Raw genomic sequence first — 17,570 nt, forward strand, 5'->3', positions numbered from 1 at the left:
GGAGCGTATAGCCTATTGAACTACCTCATTTTTGCCAATTAGAGCTGGCTTTTCTGCCACAGTGTCCTCTTGAAACCCCTCCATCTTCAACGTTTCATGGGAGACTAGGTTTTAACTGGGTTGCCTCATGACTTGGTCTCCTTCTACTGAAAGATTGGAAATTGGTCTGAACAGGAAAAGGTGGTACAGAGAGGTTAGGAGAGGCTGGGCCAGGTAAAAGGTGCAGAGAGGGGAAGCCAAGATTAGGCAGAGGTCATCTGTATGCGTGATAAAGGATTCCTGTTCCAGACCTCTAATCCCAGGGAATAGGACTCGCTTTACATACCAGGTCCATCCTTCAGTGGATTGGGCTAGGCCTAACATACACAACAGGGTGTATTGTATGCGTTTTTGTAAAAACTGAGTTGGTAAGGACAGGTTTTAAGAATGATGCCTCTGTACCCATCTTGAGCTGCCCAGGGATGGATATATGAAGCAAGGACAAGATCCTTAATCTTTAACAATTCTGGATTTTTCCTCCTTGGTTTCCAGAGACACCATCAGTGATGGCTTCTTTGTGGTTTCCAGAGCCAGTGTCCTGCCCTGCTGCAGCAGTAATTAGTGTCATGGTAGCTAAAGGAGAAAAGGGGGTTTCGTTTACATGCTGTGAGATCACTGCAAACCTACCTCACTGTGTTGTAACGGGGCAAATGCAATAGAACGCATTGGGTGATGTGTGTCTGATCCTGGGTTCTTGTCTCCCCCAATTGCTGCCCCCCTCTAGTTATTGTATTTGTCTGGACTTCGTAGGACTTCACAAGTAGCTGATTTGGTGATTGCTAGGTGGCCTAGTTTGTGTAAATATAATGTGTTGGTCTTCTCCATGTTCTTTTGGGGTTTTATTGTTTACAAACTTCTTTTTATATTGAGAAAAATAGCCAAAGCATCTTTGACAAAAGGTCTGCACCAGCCAAAAAGATCTGAAACATAAACTTGGGGGCCCCTCTTCCTAAAGTGGGAGGTTTTGAACTACACTTTCTTTTGTGTTTCCCTTCCCCTGCCTATTTCGAACAAGATTTTCTGTCCTAAAAACTGTATTCCTACCCCTTCTTCTTTCCCTCTTCGTGCCCTCCCCCAAAATAGTCCATACACCTATACGTTTAATTTGTGGGGTGTCTGTGATTAAACAGTTTGTGCAAAAATCCTGAAGAAGCTAAGAACTCACCATCCCTTGTTCTCAGTCTCCTGAGTCATGACCATTCCTTGATTTGATTCATGCCAAACAGACTGCTGTCTTTGGATGGATTAAAACCTACTTTAATCTCTAATCCTAGGGTAGAGAGGAGCAACGAGGGGGCCTTCCATGTAGAAAGTGGGGTTGGGAGACCATGAAGGGAAAGATGAATGTATAGCCAAGTCACTCAGGAACTTTTATGCAGGTGCAAGAAACTTATGTCAAAGTGGCCACAAAATTGTTTAATAGGAGACGGACGAATGTAACTCCATGTTTACTGCTAGAAACCAAAGCTTTGTGTGAAATCTTGAATTTATGGGGAGGGAGGGAGGGTAGAAAAGCATGTACCTGTTCTTCATCCCTTCTCCTCATTACTGAACTGCAGGAGACTGAGCCCCCTTGGGCTTTGGCGACCCCATCTGGGCAGTGTTTATCTGTTGGTTGATTTTGCTGTGCCAGGTACTTCCTTTCCCATTTGCTATCATTTTGTAACACACATGCTGACCCTTTTCCCTTCCCCTTCTTTTCCTTGGGAAAATACAATGAATAAAGACTTATTGGTACCGAAACTGTCATCTCCTTGGTTGATATTTAAGGTGCTTTCTTCCTACCATTATTTCCACTTTCTTGGATTGGGACTCAGAAGTCACAAGAAGAACCATTAAGTTTTCTGTTCAGCCATTTTGTTAGGAGTGAATCTTGAAAGTTCAGTCTTTTTAGCACCTCATTACAGTGGATTTTTGTTTCTAGTTAAGGCCTCTTGTCCTTTCCCTGGAAGCTGCCACATTCAAGAGGGGATTAAGGGCTTGGCATGCATAAGAATGGGGTTGCCTGTGCCACTGACTGGGATGAAAGGATGGGGCCATGGCTTGGGGCATGAGACCCTAATAATACTTTGTCCCTTGCTCCTCAAAGCCCTTTACAAATCTTAATTAATTAACCCCCTGCAGCAACCCAGGGATGGAAATACACGGGAAACTGGAGAAATTGAGGCCAGAGGAGATACACTGACCAGCTATAAACACATGTTAACAAGTTCACTAGCCTTCTGATGAACACTGTATTTTTAAATTTAAACATCTAGCTCCCCCTAAGGGAAGGACGGTTTAGAAAAGAAAGACTTGATTGGAGGCATACCAACTATCACACAAAGTGCATGGAAATGTTAACAGAACAAGGATAAGAAGTTTCATATATCCCTCTAGGGACTTCCTACCAAAAGTCAAAGCTGACATTGGAAGATGTTAAAAGTAGCAAGCTACTACTGGACTTCAGTAAATGGTTTTCCTGCAAAATTGAAGTAATCAGCTAGGCAGAAACTTACTAACCTACATGCAAAGCAGGAAGGATGGAAAAGCTTAAGAGACTATTCATGAGTGGGTTACTCATCTCTGGAGGGCATTCTTTGATCATTTCACTCTGTTAAAAATAACCCTTTCATCAGAAAGAGTGGAAGACAAACGTAATGAATCGGGAGTCATGACTGCAGTATCTCTTCCTTGCCTTGTTTCCTTGACACTGCAACCCAAAGTAAGAAACTACAAGAAGGTTCTCTGAAAATGGTAAAGTTTTTTTTTTTTCTTTTCCCTTCTCTAATTTTGAGAAAACTAAACTCCCAATATCTTTTGTGAGTTAGTGCCTCAAATTCCTGCAACCCTTTTCTTTAAAGGTTTGGTACAGAATGAATGCCCTTGATTTTTCTGTCAGGGTTAGTTGATGGCCTTTCTTAAACTTTAGAAGTCATTCTTAGGGTTGTTTCTGGCCTAACCCTTTTTTGAGTTCTTTGGGTAGGTCCTGAGAATGCAAATCCTAAAATCTTGAGTGCCTTAAATCAGCACAAAATGGACTGATATTAAGTGCCCTGTGAGGCTAACTACGGCTAGGAACTTCGCAAACGATTAAAAATTCACTAAATAAGACAAAACAGTATAAAAACCGGATTTTAAAGACTTGTACCAAAAAAAAACCCAAACAAAAAGCACTTGTACCAGAGCTCTAAAGCCAGTGCTGCGGCCTTCCAGTTAGCAGGACGCTGCCTTACCCCTTTTCTCAACAGTCCAAACTGCCACCAGTGGCTAAGAAGTCCCAGCATTTCTGAGGTGGGGCTCCCCTAATTCTTGCCCCGTAACCTATCCCGTCTGTCTACAGACTTCTCGGATCTCCCAGGTGGTCTGAACCCCGCCTTCCCCAGCCGGGTCCCTCGCACGTGGCCCGGAGCCGCGTAGCCCGCGCGGTTATCCCCTTCGCCCCACCCCGCCCCGCCCCGCCCCGCCCCGCCCCGCCCCAGGAGTGCGAACAGCCGAGAACTCTCGCTCATCTCCGTTCCTCCTCCGAGCGCGCAGGCGCAGGCCAGGGCCCCGCCCATTAGGTGACGGCAGAAGCGTGTCCCAGCGCCCAACGATGACGTGTTCTTCCAGCGCCACGTCGTGAGGAAGTGTCGGTCCCCTCGAGCGGTTGAAAGGTGCTGGCGGAGACTGTCAAGGTGCTGGATTCAGGGGGTGGATTAGAGAAGAGGAAAGAGATGACTGAGCGGGAGGCAGCTGTGGGAGAGACAAAGGGGTCAGTGGAAGATACAAGTGAGGGAGTAAATAATTGGGAAATCTCTGGGGTAGGAGGTAACAGGTACAACAACTGAAGGGATTAGTGACCCGGAGCCCCGAGAGTGGGAAACAGCCTGGTGGAAGATGGAGAAGGAAGAAGGGGAAGGATCAGGATGTAGGCACTATGATGTGACAGGAAGCAGACTTACATGTTCAGCAAAAGGCAGTGCAGACTCTGAGAAAAAAGGAGATGGGAGCAAGGTCCACCAAGCCCATAGAACCAAGGAAAGGCCTCTGCCCCAAAGGTCCTATTGGCTTATAAATTCTGGGTGGTGAAAGACTAGAGGCTTAGGACAGTGTCTCTTTTTTTTTTGGCTGTGCCGGGTCTTAGTTGCGGCAACGGGATCTTAAGTTGCAGCATGCGAACTCTTAGTTGTGGCATGTGGGATCTAGTTCCCTAACCAGAGATCAAACCCGGGCCCCATGCATTGGGAGCGCAGAGTCTTAGCCACTGGACCACCAGGGAAGTCCAGGGCCAGTGTTTTTGGATTCTGATGCTGGCTGATCTCTACCGTTTTGGTGAATCCCTGCAAGTCAGCCATAGTTGTTTGCAGGTGTGGTGACTTCTAATTCTCTGTCTTGTTTATACAAGGTTACCTGGTTGGTGTATAATTGTTCTGTGCTTCTTCTGCTGAGGCAAGAAGTATGTCATGGATCAAGGAAGGAGAGCTGTCGTTTTGGGAGCGGTTCTGTGCCAACATCATAAAGGTGAGCAGTGGCCCAAAGCACCAGTTGGCCTTTTGGTTCGTTGGGTAATCTTATATCAAAACCTGTTATAAAAACTGGGTAACCCATGATGTTTATGGATTTGTAGTAGAATTTAGCAATGGTATCAAAGAGCCTTAGAATTGCAGGTAAGTTCCAGGTCTACATTTCTGGCAGATTATTGTCCTAACTCTCACATTTTCAGGAAACCCGAGACCTCCCAATATCATTGGGCAGCATAGACTGTTAGATCTTCCTGAAATTTGTTTCCCTAGAACTTTGATCTATTATTCCTAGTACTGTCCTCTGGGCTTTTTTTGGTTTTATTTTGTTAATTTATTTTTGGCTGCGTTGGGTCTTCGTTGTTGTGTGCGGGCTCTCTCTAGTTGCGGCGAGCGGGGGCTACTCTTCGTTGTGGTGCATGAGCTTCTCACTGTGCTGGCTTCTCTTTGTTGTGGAACACGGGCTCTAGGCATGCTGGCCTCAGTAGCTGTGGCATGCGGGCTCAGTAGTTGTAGCTTGCGGGCCCTAGAGCTCAGGCTCAGTAGTTGTGGCCCATGGGTTTAGTCGCTCTGCGGCATGTGGGATCTTCCTGGACCAGGGATCGAACCCGTGTCCCTTGCATTGGCAGGCAGATTCTTAACCACTGCGCCACCAGGGAAGTCCCTGACCTCTGGGTTTAGATAAAATAACTAATCTTTCTTTGATGTGACAGTAGAGCATAAATGGTTAAGAGGGCTCTGGAGGCAAACATGAATGAAAGTCCTATTCTATCATTTATTAACCATGTGACTTTATATGGTGATTTTGAGGATTAAATGAAACTACATACAAAACACTCAGCACCGTGTTTAGCAGTTTTTAATTACTATTATTGGGGCTGTCTCTCAACCATTTGAAGACTACAATCACTCTGTTTCCTACACTCCACTCCCTAGATCTTCCCTCAGCTTTTTCTCTAGGAATCACAGCAATGTTATATCCTCCTTATATGAAGGGTTTGATATTGCAGCCAGTCAGCTTGATTTTATTTTTCAGCCACAGGCTGTCAAGCAGCAAGTAGCAGTGAATTTATGAGTAAGTAAGCCTTGTACCCACACAGACACTCACACACAAATGCCAGGTGATCTCAGGCAGTCCAGGAAATATAAAAGCATCTCCTCAAGGAACCACTGCGGTCACATGTTGGGGAGAACAAGCTGCATGACTTTACCGGGATTTTTTTTTTATGGCTATATATGGGGGACAAAAGTAGAAAATTTTGGGAGATGCAGGGGAAGTGGTCTATGAAGAGCCCCTCCAGTGAGGAAAAATAGCCCAAGGAGTGAATTTTTGCTATGATAGACAACAAAAGTCTGCTCTAGGCCAGGTAAGAACCTTTTTTGCCCCCAAAATGTCTTTTTTGTTTGTTTTCAAATGGCTCCTGACATTTAAATTTTTATAAAAATCTTGATTGGCTTCTCTTGTAAAATAAGAAGATCCAACAATATGAGGCCCCCATTCCTGTGTGACAGGACTCGGATAAAACTGAAAAGTGTATGTCTCTTTTATGTGGAGGATGCCCTTTACATTTGGCCATACCCATCAATATCCTTCCTCTGCCTTCCAGTTGAAGGCTAATGAAACCAAGGTGGTGGTTAAAGGCATATGGTTAGGAGATGAACTCTGAAAGCACATAGACCTAAGTTTGAATCCCCACTTTGTCTCTTCTTGGCTGTGTGACTTATGCAAGTCACTTGACCTCTCTGAGCCTCAGTTTTTTCACCTATAAAATGAAGATAACACTATTTACTTCGTATGTTTGTATGATAAAAAATTAAGATGAAATGTGAAAAGCTCAGCATAGTACTTGGCATGTAGTAAGGGCTCGATAAACATAAATAAAAATGAATAAAAGTGCTTAATGCTTATGTATTGAGCTAAAAGTACAGAATACCCAGTTCCCTTCCTCAGGGCTTCTATCATATAGCTCAAGCCTGTCAGCTTGGAATATTGTCTCCCTTTATCTCTGAGGAGTATGTGATGTGTTCATTTGTCTTCTTACTACACAGGCAGGCCCAATGCCCAAACACATTGCATTTATAATGGATGGGAACCGTCGCTATGCCAAGAAGTGCCAAGTGGAGAGGCAAGAGGGTCACTCACAGGGCTTCAACAAACTGGCTGAGGTGGGTACACATTGCAGAACCCAAGGTGAATGGTCTGTGGAGAATTGGATTATAGCTAGAAAACCAGGCCCTGAGTTTGCTGTGGTTTGAGAGTGTTTTTTTATAGCTGTTTGTCTGTTTTATTGCTTGCTTGCTAGCCATAGATCTCATATCAACATCAACAGAAAATCAAGTCATCCCGTGAATCATCGCAAAATATTAGAAATAAGAACAAAATTGTCTCCTCTTACCACTTTAATCAACAATTTATGTTTTTCTGTGCCTCATCCCAATCCTTGTAATATGTTCAATGTGACTTAACATTTATAAAATTACATCTATAGCTTTGATAACCTTATTTTTTTCTTGACATTTTGGCAAGTATTTTTCTAGGTTGATCTATAGCTTTCTACCTATATGTTTTAATGGCTGTGGAACATTTTTCCTGAGGATCTGACATAGTTTGTTTAGCTGCTCCACTATTATTGGACATTATAAATTGTACTAGTTTAGAATAAATTCTTAGAAGTGACATTTCCAGAGCAAAGGTAGAGGGTGACTACCCATCCTGAGGTTGAGGTGTTTCTCAGGACACAGGCCTTTAAGTGCTTAAACTAGGAAAAGTGCCAGACAAACCAGGACATCACTCCAACCAAACGTCATCAACATTTTATGGTTTTAATGCCCACTGCAAATTGGGAAACAGTAAATTTAAAAATAACGATGGAATATGGCGATCTCTGTGAAACTCTAGCCCACGGATTCCAGCTTCCTGGCACAAGAACACGTCCTGAAGCCAGGGCAGTGATATTTTTTGCCTTGAATGAGTGGTTGTGGGGTTCTCTCCAACACTGAGGTCTTCAGGTTTGTTGATCTCAGTTTCTCTTTTGTGACTAAGAGGCAGTTTTTGCCTAGTGCTTAGGAGCTTAAGCTCTGTAGTCACTTAGAACTCATTGGCACTCCTGCTCTGCCACTTCCTGGCTCTGTGACCTGCTGCAAGTTACATAGCTTCCCTTTGCCTCAGTTCCTTCCTCTGTAAAATGGGGAGATTACATGAGGATTAAACAAGATGGCACAATGAAAAGCATGTGGCCCAAGACCTGACATAAAGGATGTGCTCAAAAAATTGAAGCTGTTGTTATTAGCCTATATTAACTGAGGTCAGTGGTGGGTTCCGACCCAGGTGTACCCACCAAGTTCGCTGCCTGGTAAGATCTTCAGGGCCCAAGCCTATTCAAGTGTCAGGTTTGCTCTGGTGATTTTCCTGAGGTGGCAGTGAATGGGTTTGTATGTCTGATAAGGGATTAGAAAGGTAGTTCTTCAGCTTTATTTCTTCAGTTCTGTTTGAATGTCTTCTGTCCCTTACCTTTAACCTCCAGGCTCCCCATCTCAACACTGTTATTCTCATCTCCAGTTTGTTCTCCACCTTTAGTGGCACTGGGTTAGAGCAGTACCAAAGGACTGAGTTTAAATTTGAGTTTCACTTCTTTTTTCGTTGAGGTATAAGTTCATACAGGGAAATGCACAGATTTGGGGTTTTGACAGTTGCATTCATCTGTCTAATCCACACCCCTGTCAAGATACAGAACATTTCCATCTCTCTAGCAAGTTCCTTTGTGCCCCTTCCCAGGCACACCCTGTCCTCCCTCCTCTTCTCCTCCCCTTCCCCTTCATTTTCTGATTTCTATCACTCTAGATGAGCTTTTGCTGTTCTAGAACCTCATATAATGGATTCATACAGTAGAGCTGTGGACTTTTGACTCGTCTTCAACTTTCTGAGCCTCAATTTGATCATCTTTAAAGTAGGCATGAAAACAATAATTCCTCTCTCAAGGGGTAGCTTGAAGAATCAAATGAAATAATGAATGTGAAAACCCTTTGCAGACTTAAATGGTACACAGCCGTGCAATTGTTGCTTTTATTCTTATAACTCATCAGCCTCTCAGTCTATTGGATTAATGATGTTATGCGGTGAGTAATAATACCTTGTGTTTTTATGTATCTTTAGCCACCTTGTGAGGGATGGATTGTGATCCTATTTTACAGATAAGGAGACTTAGGCCCTGAGAGGTTAAATGATATGCCTGCAGTCACACAGCAAGTGCTTGATGGAGTGAGAGACTAGAGCCTAGATCTTTACTCTCTCAGTGAAGAGCTCTTTCCAGTAAACCACAATAGCATCAGCCTAATAGTACTCATTAAGTTCACATTTTTCAGTCTCTCAGGTGGTGGCTTTCTGCTTATTTGGTTCATTATTCTGAGAGAAGCATTGGTATTATCCTAGCTTTACCCAGTTTGGGGAGGAGAAAATTCTGTCTCTCACTGAGTCGGGGCTGAGGCACCTCCTGTTTCCCTTCCTGCTCTTTCCTTGTACCCTAGCTCCTTGCCTTCTCCCCTCTCAGACTCTGCGTTGGTGTTTGAACCTGGGCGTCCTAGAGGTGACGGTCTACGCCTTCAGCATTGAGAACTTCAAACGCTCCAAGAGTGAGGTAGATGGGCTAATGGATCTGGCCCGGCAGAAGTTCAGCCGCTTGATGGAAGAAAAGTAAGATGCTGTCAGAGGGGGAGCCTGTGTTCTTATACCACCTCCAGCCTTACCTAACCCTCAACTGTCTTTTCTGAGGCTAGTTAAGGAACTCTAAACCCTTCTACTGTTAGACCCCTTCAGTGGCAAATATGGCAAGCTAGTTTTTCTTTCTTTCTTTCTTTCTTTCTTTCTTCCTTCCTTCCTTCCTTTCTTTCCTTTCTTTCTTTCTTTCTTTTTTTTAAAGGGGACATTTATTTGAGGATATAGAGGTATTTCACAGAATTCAAGGATAAAGATAGCCAACCTCAGGCAAAACCAAAGCCAGGAATTGAAATCCATTAGGTAGAACCTCCTCAGACATTTATTTCCTTTGCTCCGCAGACTAACTTTGTCTGCTACAAGAGAGCTGCTCAGAATGAATTAAAACCCTTAATTGGTCCACCTTAGTTCAAATTTCTACCTCAGGACCAGTGAACTGTGACCAGGGAAGTAGAGTGAGAGAGACTTTGAAAAAGCCATTTTCTGCTGTGCAGTCATCCCTAAAAAGTTACCCCTGCATATACCCTTGGACGGGACAGGATGATGCATAAAAGGCCTTTATGGGGATGAGTCAGTACTATTCTTGCTATCACTAAGTTTAAGCTTAACTTAGGGAGCAAAGCCAGAATGGGGCAAAGTGGAAGTTTGGTGGAGATTATTTGTTTCAAAGCGTGGAACCCTCTTCAGCCAGGACTGCCCCAAAGTCTTCATTACAACCATTCTCTGCCCAGCTCCTCCCCACACCAGGACCAGGAAGATGAGAGAACAGAGAGCTTAGAGCTCGAGTGGAGCTGGGCCTAGGACAGTTCTGTCATTTCCATCCCTGTGTGGGTCAGGGTGCAGGGAGCATAGCCAGGCTTCTCTCTGTCCATATTAGTCTCTGGGCCACAGACATTACTCCTTCCCATGTGGCTCAGAATTCACACCCAAGGGACTGGGGACAGAGGTAATGGGGACACATTCCAGGTGTTCAGATTCTTCAAATTCTTCTGTACTTCACACTAATCTTCCCTTTTTTAAGTGCTTATACTATGTGTCAGGCCCTGAGCCTAACGTGTACTCTCATTTAAAATTCACATTATCCTGTGAGAAAGATATTATTATCCCAGTTGTAGAGAGGAGGAAAGTAGAAACCAGAGAAGTTTAGGGGTGTATCCTGGGTCACGCAGCTATCAGACAGGCAGAGCCAAAACACACAGGGTCTTTCTGACTCTAGAGCTGAGCTGTTGTCTGCTGTAGAGACAAGAAGCAGTCTTAACACTTCTTAAAAGATGAAAATGCATGGCAGTAGAGGTGCTCCTGAGATTGTTCTAGTCAGTCACGAGTAGAGAAGATGGTCTTAGGTTATTAAGTCCTAGACAGAGCAAGAAGAAACCTTAGTGGTGGTTTTCCAACAGTGTTCCACAGAACCCCATAGTTGTGAGGAGTGGGCATGCAAGGACCCAGAGGGAATGGGGTATACAGTGCTTGTTTGCATTTATCTATTTCTGTTTAAGATTTGATTTGAAGAAAGACTTGTTTGGCTAAAAGAAGTTTGGAAAACCACTGGCCTAGTTCAGTTTCATCAGTTGGGAAACTAATCCTGGTGAAGAGGAGAGAAAGGTTTGCCCATGATCACGCAGCTAGCTAGTGGCAGAGCCAGGCTGGGAGCCCAGATCTCCTGGCTCCTCGCCAGGGCTTTTACACCTCCTTCCTCAGGTCATGTGCCTGATGTCTGAGAATAAGCACTTTCACAGTATGACAGGGGTGGTTATGCAAGGTCAGATAGTAATCGGTGGCACTAGGCACTAGGGCTTGAATCTAGGTATTATTTTTTTTTTTTGGCTGCACCACACAGCATGTGAGATCTTAGTTCCCTGACCAGGGATGAAACCCGTGTCCCCTGCAGTAGAACCACGGAGGAACCATGGAATTCCTGAATCTAGGTATTCTTATTCAAAGTAACATTTGAACAAAGTAATTCGTTCAAGATCAGACAGCTGGTGAGTAGAAAGCCAGAAATCGAACTTAGGGAGTCTGGTTCCAGAGCCTGTCTTTTTAATCACAACATTACACTGCCTCCATATATATATGTCTGATCTTGAACAAATTACTTAACCTGCCTGTGCCTCAGTTTCTTCGTCTGTAAAAGGGGAATGATAATGGTGTCTGTGTCAAAGGTTGATGTAAGGATGGAATGCATGTAAAACACTTAGACCAATGTCTGGCACTTAGTAAACATATAATTAATGTTAGATGTTACAAAAGTAACCAATAATGCAACTCCTGCTGTTGAGGAGTTTATTCACCCATCAAAATGGGACAAACAGCACAGAATACATGAAATGCAACTTGTCAACAAGGACACACAAGGTGGTGTCATGTGTGGTAAAGAGGTTTGGGTTCTCAAATCAGGCAAACCTGGGATTCGGTCCCGACACAGCACTTGATGGCTGTATGACCTTGGGCAATCCCTATCGAACTATTCTCTCTGAGCCTCAGTTTCCTGCTGTAGAACAGGGAATGTAGTAAACTCCCTTCAGAGTTGTTGAGGGCATTCAGTGAAATAAGACTTGTAGATCAGTGCCTGGCACACAGGAAGGCACCAAACACGGGTAGTTGAGTATCAGCTAAGCACTTCGCTTTCTCCAGCTCAGCAGCTGCTCTGTCCCACCTCCCAAACCTGCCTCCTTTCCCCCCGATCAGGGAGAAACTGCAGCAGCATGGGGTATGTATCCGGGTCCTGGGTGATCTGCATTTGTTGCCCTTGGATCTCCAGGAGCTGATCGCACGGGCTGTGCAGGCCACCAAGAACTACAACAAGTAAGTTGTCAGATTTCCCCTTAGGGACCGGTGGTCATCTATGACTCCTAAGTGACTCCACTCCTTAGTCCCTGTCCCCCTTTGGTAAATTATTCTGTTCTTCCCTTCTCAGGTGTTTCCTGAACGTCTGTTTTGCTTACACATCCCGTCATGAGATCAGCAATGCTGTGAGAGAGATGGCCTGGGGAGTGGAGCAAGGCCTGCTGGATCCCAGGTATCGCAGTTGTTCAGCGTGATAGGGAAAACAGGCATGCACTGAACCATAAAATCCCTCCTAAGTCATGTACTTGAGCCAGAAGTCAAATTGGGAATGTATGTGGAAAGATTTGAGAGGGGTGGTCCCCCGCACTTAGAGCTTTGGAATGACTTCTTATAGCCTGCTTCAGAATTTCTGTGTTCACCACAAACCAAGAAGCTCCAGAAAAAATGGCATGGCTTGTAGCAACACTGTGGCATTCAATAAAACACGATGCCCTGCTGGCCCTTTGGCAGAGTTTTTCTAAGAATGATTTTTCAGGAATGTAGCTTGTTGGGGGTATTGGCCTTTAGCCCTCTCATGTTACAGTTTCATGCAAGATCCAGGTATTTTTCAAAAAGAAAGTTGTTCATCGTTAGCAGCACGGTAGAATTATTAGAGCTGGGAGAGACTTTAGAAGCCATCTGTCTGTTATTATTAGTGTAACCTTTGGTAATAATATTAGTAAACTCACAACAGCAGTAGTAAAATAATAGTAGCAAAAAACAAGCCAGGCAATGTGTTATGCTGTGTTTATTTGATTAAGTTAATATTCTCATGTTTAAGAGATTTGAGTCTTTTCTCCATTTTATAGATGAGAAAACTGAGCTCACATTGAAATGACTGTCCCAAGGTCATTCTGCTAGTAAGTGCCAGAGCTGGGACTCCTATCAAAAACTGTCTGATTCCAGAGTTTTTGTCCTTACCTTTATTATATATGGGACTGTGGGACCCAGGAGTTTTTCTGACTCCCTTCTTGGGTGTAATTCGATTTTCCTGGGAAACTAAATTAAAAATGAAGAAGTTTCTCAGTGAGAATGAAATTAGATAAGAAGAAAAGGAGACAGTTTTTAAGGCTATTTTATGAATCCCTCTCCTCTCCAACAGCCGAGTGATCTTCCTGTGCCACATAGTTTATTCATTCAATCATTTATTCGTGTAACAAATATTTTTTAAGTGCCAACTAAAGGCCAGACACATTGCTGTATATAGGGGATACAGTGGTAAAAATAAAAAACACATATTTCCTGCTTTCGTGGATCTCTGGTAAGGGAAACAAACATTATCAACATTATACAAATTAGCATAAATTTATAATGATGATAAACATGATAAAGGCATTGGTGCATGGTTCAACAAGAATTTATAATAAGAGGAATGGACCTGGTAGGGAAGGCTCCCCAAAGGAAATGATAAGTGACGGAAGAAGTGGGTGAGAGGATAAGCAGTAACTGGGGAAAGAGGCAGTATTATGAGGAGCTTGTTGGTTGCACAAATACTGTTGGAATAATTCAAGTAGAGAGTACTTGGAAGGGAGCTTGGATTATGGTGGTGATGGTGGAATAGACCAAACAGACTGCATTAAGAGCTATGAAGCAGATCAAATAGAGAGGACTTGCGGCGGGGTGGTGGGATGAATTGGGAGATTGGGATTGACATATATACACTAATACGTATAAAATATATAACTAATAAGAACCTGCTGTATTAAAAAATAAATAAAATTCAAAAAAAAATATTACTGAGAGAAAAAAAATCGAGAGGACTTGATGGATTGATTCTGGGATAAGGATGTGTTATGGGTGACTCCAGGGTTTTTGACTTATAAAACTGGATAGTGGTGCCCTTCTCTGTGCTGAGAACCTTGAGAGGCTGCAGTTTGAGGAAGAAAGTCAGGAGTTTGGTTTGGGATATATTGTAGATGTTGAACACAGATATCAAGTTGACAGTAGAGAGAAGTGGGGACTGGAGATAGCAGTATGGTACCTGAAGCAAAGAGAGAGCATGAGTCTAAGGAGAGTCTAGAGTGAGAAGAAGAGAGGGCCTAGGATGGAGTTTTGAGAAACTCATAAGTTTTACTGGCTGGGTAGAGGGAAATGAGCCTTAAGGAAAAAAGAGAATCAACAACCAGAAAGGTAGAAACAAAAGGGCTGCCAGTATTACAGAAGCCAAGAAAAGAGGGTGTTTGTTAGTACAGGTGGGGTGGCAGGTGTGCATTGGTGGGAGCAACAGTGTCAAATGCTGTAGAGTGGTCAATTAATACGTGGATTGAAAATTAGCCATTGGGGAAGAAACATTAAGATACTGGTTAAGTTGGCAGTATGGGGGCTGGGCAGGAAGATGAGATATAAGTAGATGAGGGATATATAAGTAGATGAAAGTTATTGATAATTTTCTGATTCTTGGCTTGGGGAATGATTTCATAGTTCATTTTATTCTTAGTGCTTTATGATTAATGTTTTATATAATTTTTGTATAAATTAAATAACATATTAAAAATAAGGGACAAATGTTTATGCTAAAAAGAAAAAAAGCTATTTAGGAAGCAGATTTTTTTTTTTTTTTTTTTTTTTTTTTCTCTGTACGCGGGCCTCTCACTGCTGTGGCCTCTCCCGCCGCGGAGCACAGGCTCCGGACGCGCAGGCTCAGCGTCCATGGCTCACGGGCCCAGCCGCTCCACGGCATGTAGGATCTTCCCGGACCGGGGCAGGAACCGGTGTCCCCTGCATCGGCAGGCGGACTCCCAACCACTGCGCCACCAGGGAAGCCCAGGAAGCAGATTTAATATGCATTCATGCCTGGAACTGGAACTCTGATCTTGCCTCCTAGTGCAGCGTGATTTATACTGATACCACGTTGCAGTAGCCACTGACCCCCTGCTTCTTGCCCAGCTAGTTTTCTCATATCCATTTTCTCTGCCCTGCGTGGTTTAGTAACTTGCCTGTGTGGGTTAGTCATGCAGACATGGCGTGGGCTGGGTGGGTTACTAGGGTAAGGAGGCTGATGTCTCAACCCATCAGCTCAGGAAGCTTGATGTTCAACTCAGACTGGGCTGATCAGGGCCTGAGGCAGTGCTCTTTACATTATTCAGCTTTAGACAAATCCATATTTATAACAGAGAGTCAATGAGTTAATTACAGTCAGGCTCTACCCTTCCCATAACTGGAATTTTTCTATTCTCTCATCACGACCATCCAACTCCTCATTTTCCTTTCCTCCAGGGTAATATATTTTTTTCTAGCAGTCATTTTAATAGATTGTTTTTTGAATCTCAAATTATAGAAGAAGGAATTAGGTTTAGCATAAATGATAGTTAATAAACTCTCTTGAGCAGGTCTTGACCATCTGTAGGCCTCTGTCTTCCTCTTAAAACAATAGTGTTAATAATAATTGCTAATGTTTACTAAGCATTTACTCTGTGCCCAGCACTTGCTAAGTATTCCACGTACATTATTTCATTTAATCCTTAGACCTTTTGAGGTAGATACTGTTTTTATAAATTGAACCTTGCTGTGAGGTTAAATAACTTGTCCAAGTTCGCACAGTTGACCAGGATTTCCAACCTGGCTCCAGAGCCTGTGTTCTCTTTCACTATGGCATACTGACTGCCTTATAAGAAGGTTGAAATGAACAAAAACACAGTATAAAAATAAAAATTAGGGGCTTCCCTTGTGGCGCAGTGGTTGAGAGTCAGCCTGCCGATGCAGGGGACACGGGTTCGTGCCCCGATCCAGGAAGATCCCACATGCTGCAGAGCAGCTGGGCCCGTGAGCCATGGCCGCTGAGCCTGCGCATCTGGAGCCTGTGCTCCGCAACGGGAGAGGCCGCAACAGTGAGAGGCCCACGTACCGCAAAAAAAAAAAATAAAAAATTAATAACTAATAGTTATCAGGGACTTCCATGACTGTCCAGTGGTTAAGATTTCACCTTCCGGGCTTCCCTGGTGGCGCAGTGGTTGAGAGTCCGCCTGCTGATGCAGGGGACACGGGTTCGTGCCCCGGTCCAGGAAGATCCCACATGCCGCGGAGCGGCTGGGCCTGTGAGCCATGGCCGCTGAGCTTGCGGGTCCGGAGCCTATGCTCCGCAACGGGAGAGGCCACAACAGTGAGAGGCCCGCGTACCGCAAAAAAAAAAAAAAAAAGATTTCACCTTCCAATGCACGGGGTGTGGGTTTGATCCCTAGTCAGGAGCTAAGATCCCACATGCCTCGTGGCCAAAAAACCAAAACATAAAACAGAAGCAATATTATAACAAATTCAATAAAGACTTAAAAAAAAATGGTCCACATCAAAAAAATATACTGAAGGGGCTTCCCTGGTGGCACAGTGGTTGAGAGTCCGCCTGCCGATGCAGGGGACACGGGCTTGTGCCCCGGTCTGGGAAGATCCCACATGCTGCGGAGCGGCTGGGCCCGTGAGCCATGGCCGCTGGGCCTGTGCGTCTGGAGCCTGTGCTCCACAACGGGAGAGGCCACAACAGTGAGAGGCCCACGTACCACACACACACACACACACACACACACACACAAAAGAAAAAATAATTATATATATATATATATATATATACACACACACTAAAAATAAACAATAGTCATCAGATCTTATTATGAGGCAGGCATGAGACTAGTAGAAGTTTATCATGCATATTCTCATCTAATTTTCATATAAGGTAGTGACTATTATTTGTCTTATTTTGTAAGACCAGTTAACCAAGGTTTAAAAAGTTTCGTTGATGGGCTTCCCTGGTGCTCCAGTGGTTAAGACTCCGCACTTCCACTGCAGGGGCTGAGGGTTCGATCCCTGGTTGGGGAATTAAGATCTGCATGTCATTCCGATGCTGCGCGGCGTGGCCAAAAAAAAAAATTGCAGACACATTTGAAATTCAGAGGGGTTATGTGGGGATCCAAAGTCCCACAGCAAGGTAGTGGGTCTGGAAATAACCTTTATTCCTCTTATTTATGTAGTGCTTTATAGTTCCCAAGGTACACTCAAATCTGTTATTTCATTTGATTTGACTCTCACAATAACCTATAAGTAGATAGGACAAATGTGCCATTTCAAAAATAAGAGAGCTGAGAAATTGTTGATTGCACAGGGTTTCACTTTTTTGGGGGTGGGGGGCTGCTCCATGTGGCCTATAGGATCTCAATTCCCCGACCAGGGATTGAACCCAGGCCATGGCAGTGAAAGTGCCAAATCCTAACCACTAGACCACCAGGGAACACCCAGGTTTCACATTCTTAATTAAAGAATTAAGATCATGCTGTCAAGACAAGACTCAGGGAAATTGTCAGGGAAATCTGAACCAGAGCCCTTCCTATTGCCCAGTCATAAGTGAATATTATTTACCATATGATGGTACAGAAAATAAAGCTCCCTCTGTGGTTTGCAAAAAGATGACTGAGAGATGGAGTAACAAAGGCACACAGCTAGTAAGTGTAGATCCTTATTCTGAACACTCAGCCCAGATCTCTGCTTTTTTTTGACTATGCTCCCAGAAAAATGTTCCCACCCAGAAATTT

At 43.9% G+C, this 17,570-nt stretch overlaps 1 protein-coding gene across 3 annotated transcripts in view; it reads left to right on the plus strand.

Annotated features, from left to right (window-relative positions):
* Positions 1-3,615: 3,615 nt before the first annotated feature.
* Positions 3,616-17,570, plus strand: part of DHDDS (dehydrodolichyl diphosphate synthase subunit) — a 28,167-nt gene continuing 14,212 nt past the window's right edge. For 2 of the 3 annotated variants that reach the window (XM_082615641.1, XM_082615643.1), the window contains exons 1-6: positions 3,616-3,695; positions 4,406-4,521; positions 6,570-6,686; positions 9,068-9,210; positions 11,917-12,033; positions 12,146-12,247. In XM_082615641.1, the coding sequence (XP_082471767.1) occupies positions 4,459-4,521; positions 6,570-6,686; positions 9,068-9,210; positions 11,917-12,033; positions 12,146-12,247 (542 nt within the window). In that variant the 5' untranslated portion in view covers positions 3,616-3,695; positions 4,406-4,458. Of the gene's footprint in view, positions 3,696-3,724; positions 3,773-4,405; positions 4,522-6,569; positions 6,687-9,067; positions 9,211-11,916; positions 12,034-12,145; positions 12,248-17,570 lie in introns of those variants that run through there. The other variant, XM_082615642.1, reaches the window with a different exon arrangement.

This window comes from Mesoplodon mirus (genome assembly GCF_964341445.2).
Source record: "Mesoplodon mirus genome assembly, chromosome: 3".
Lineage (NCBI taxonomy): Eukaryota > Metazoa > Chordata > Mammalia > Artiodactyla > Ziphiidae > Mesoplodon > Mesoplodon mirus.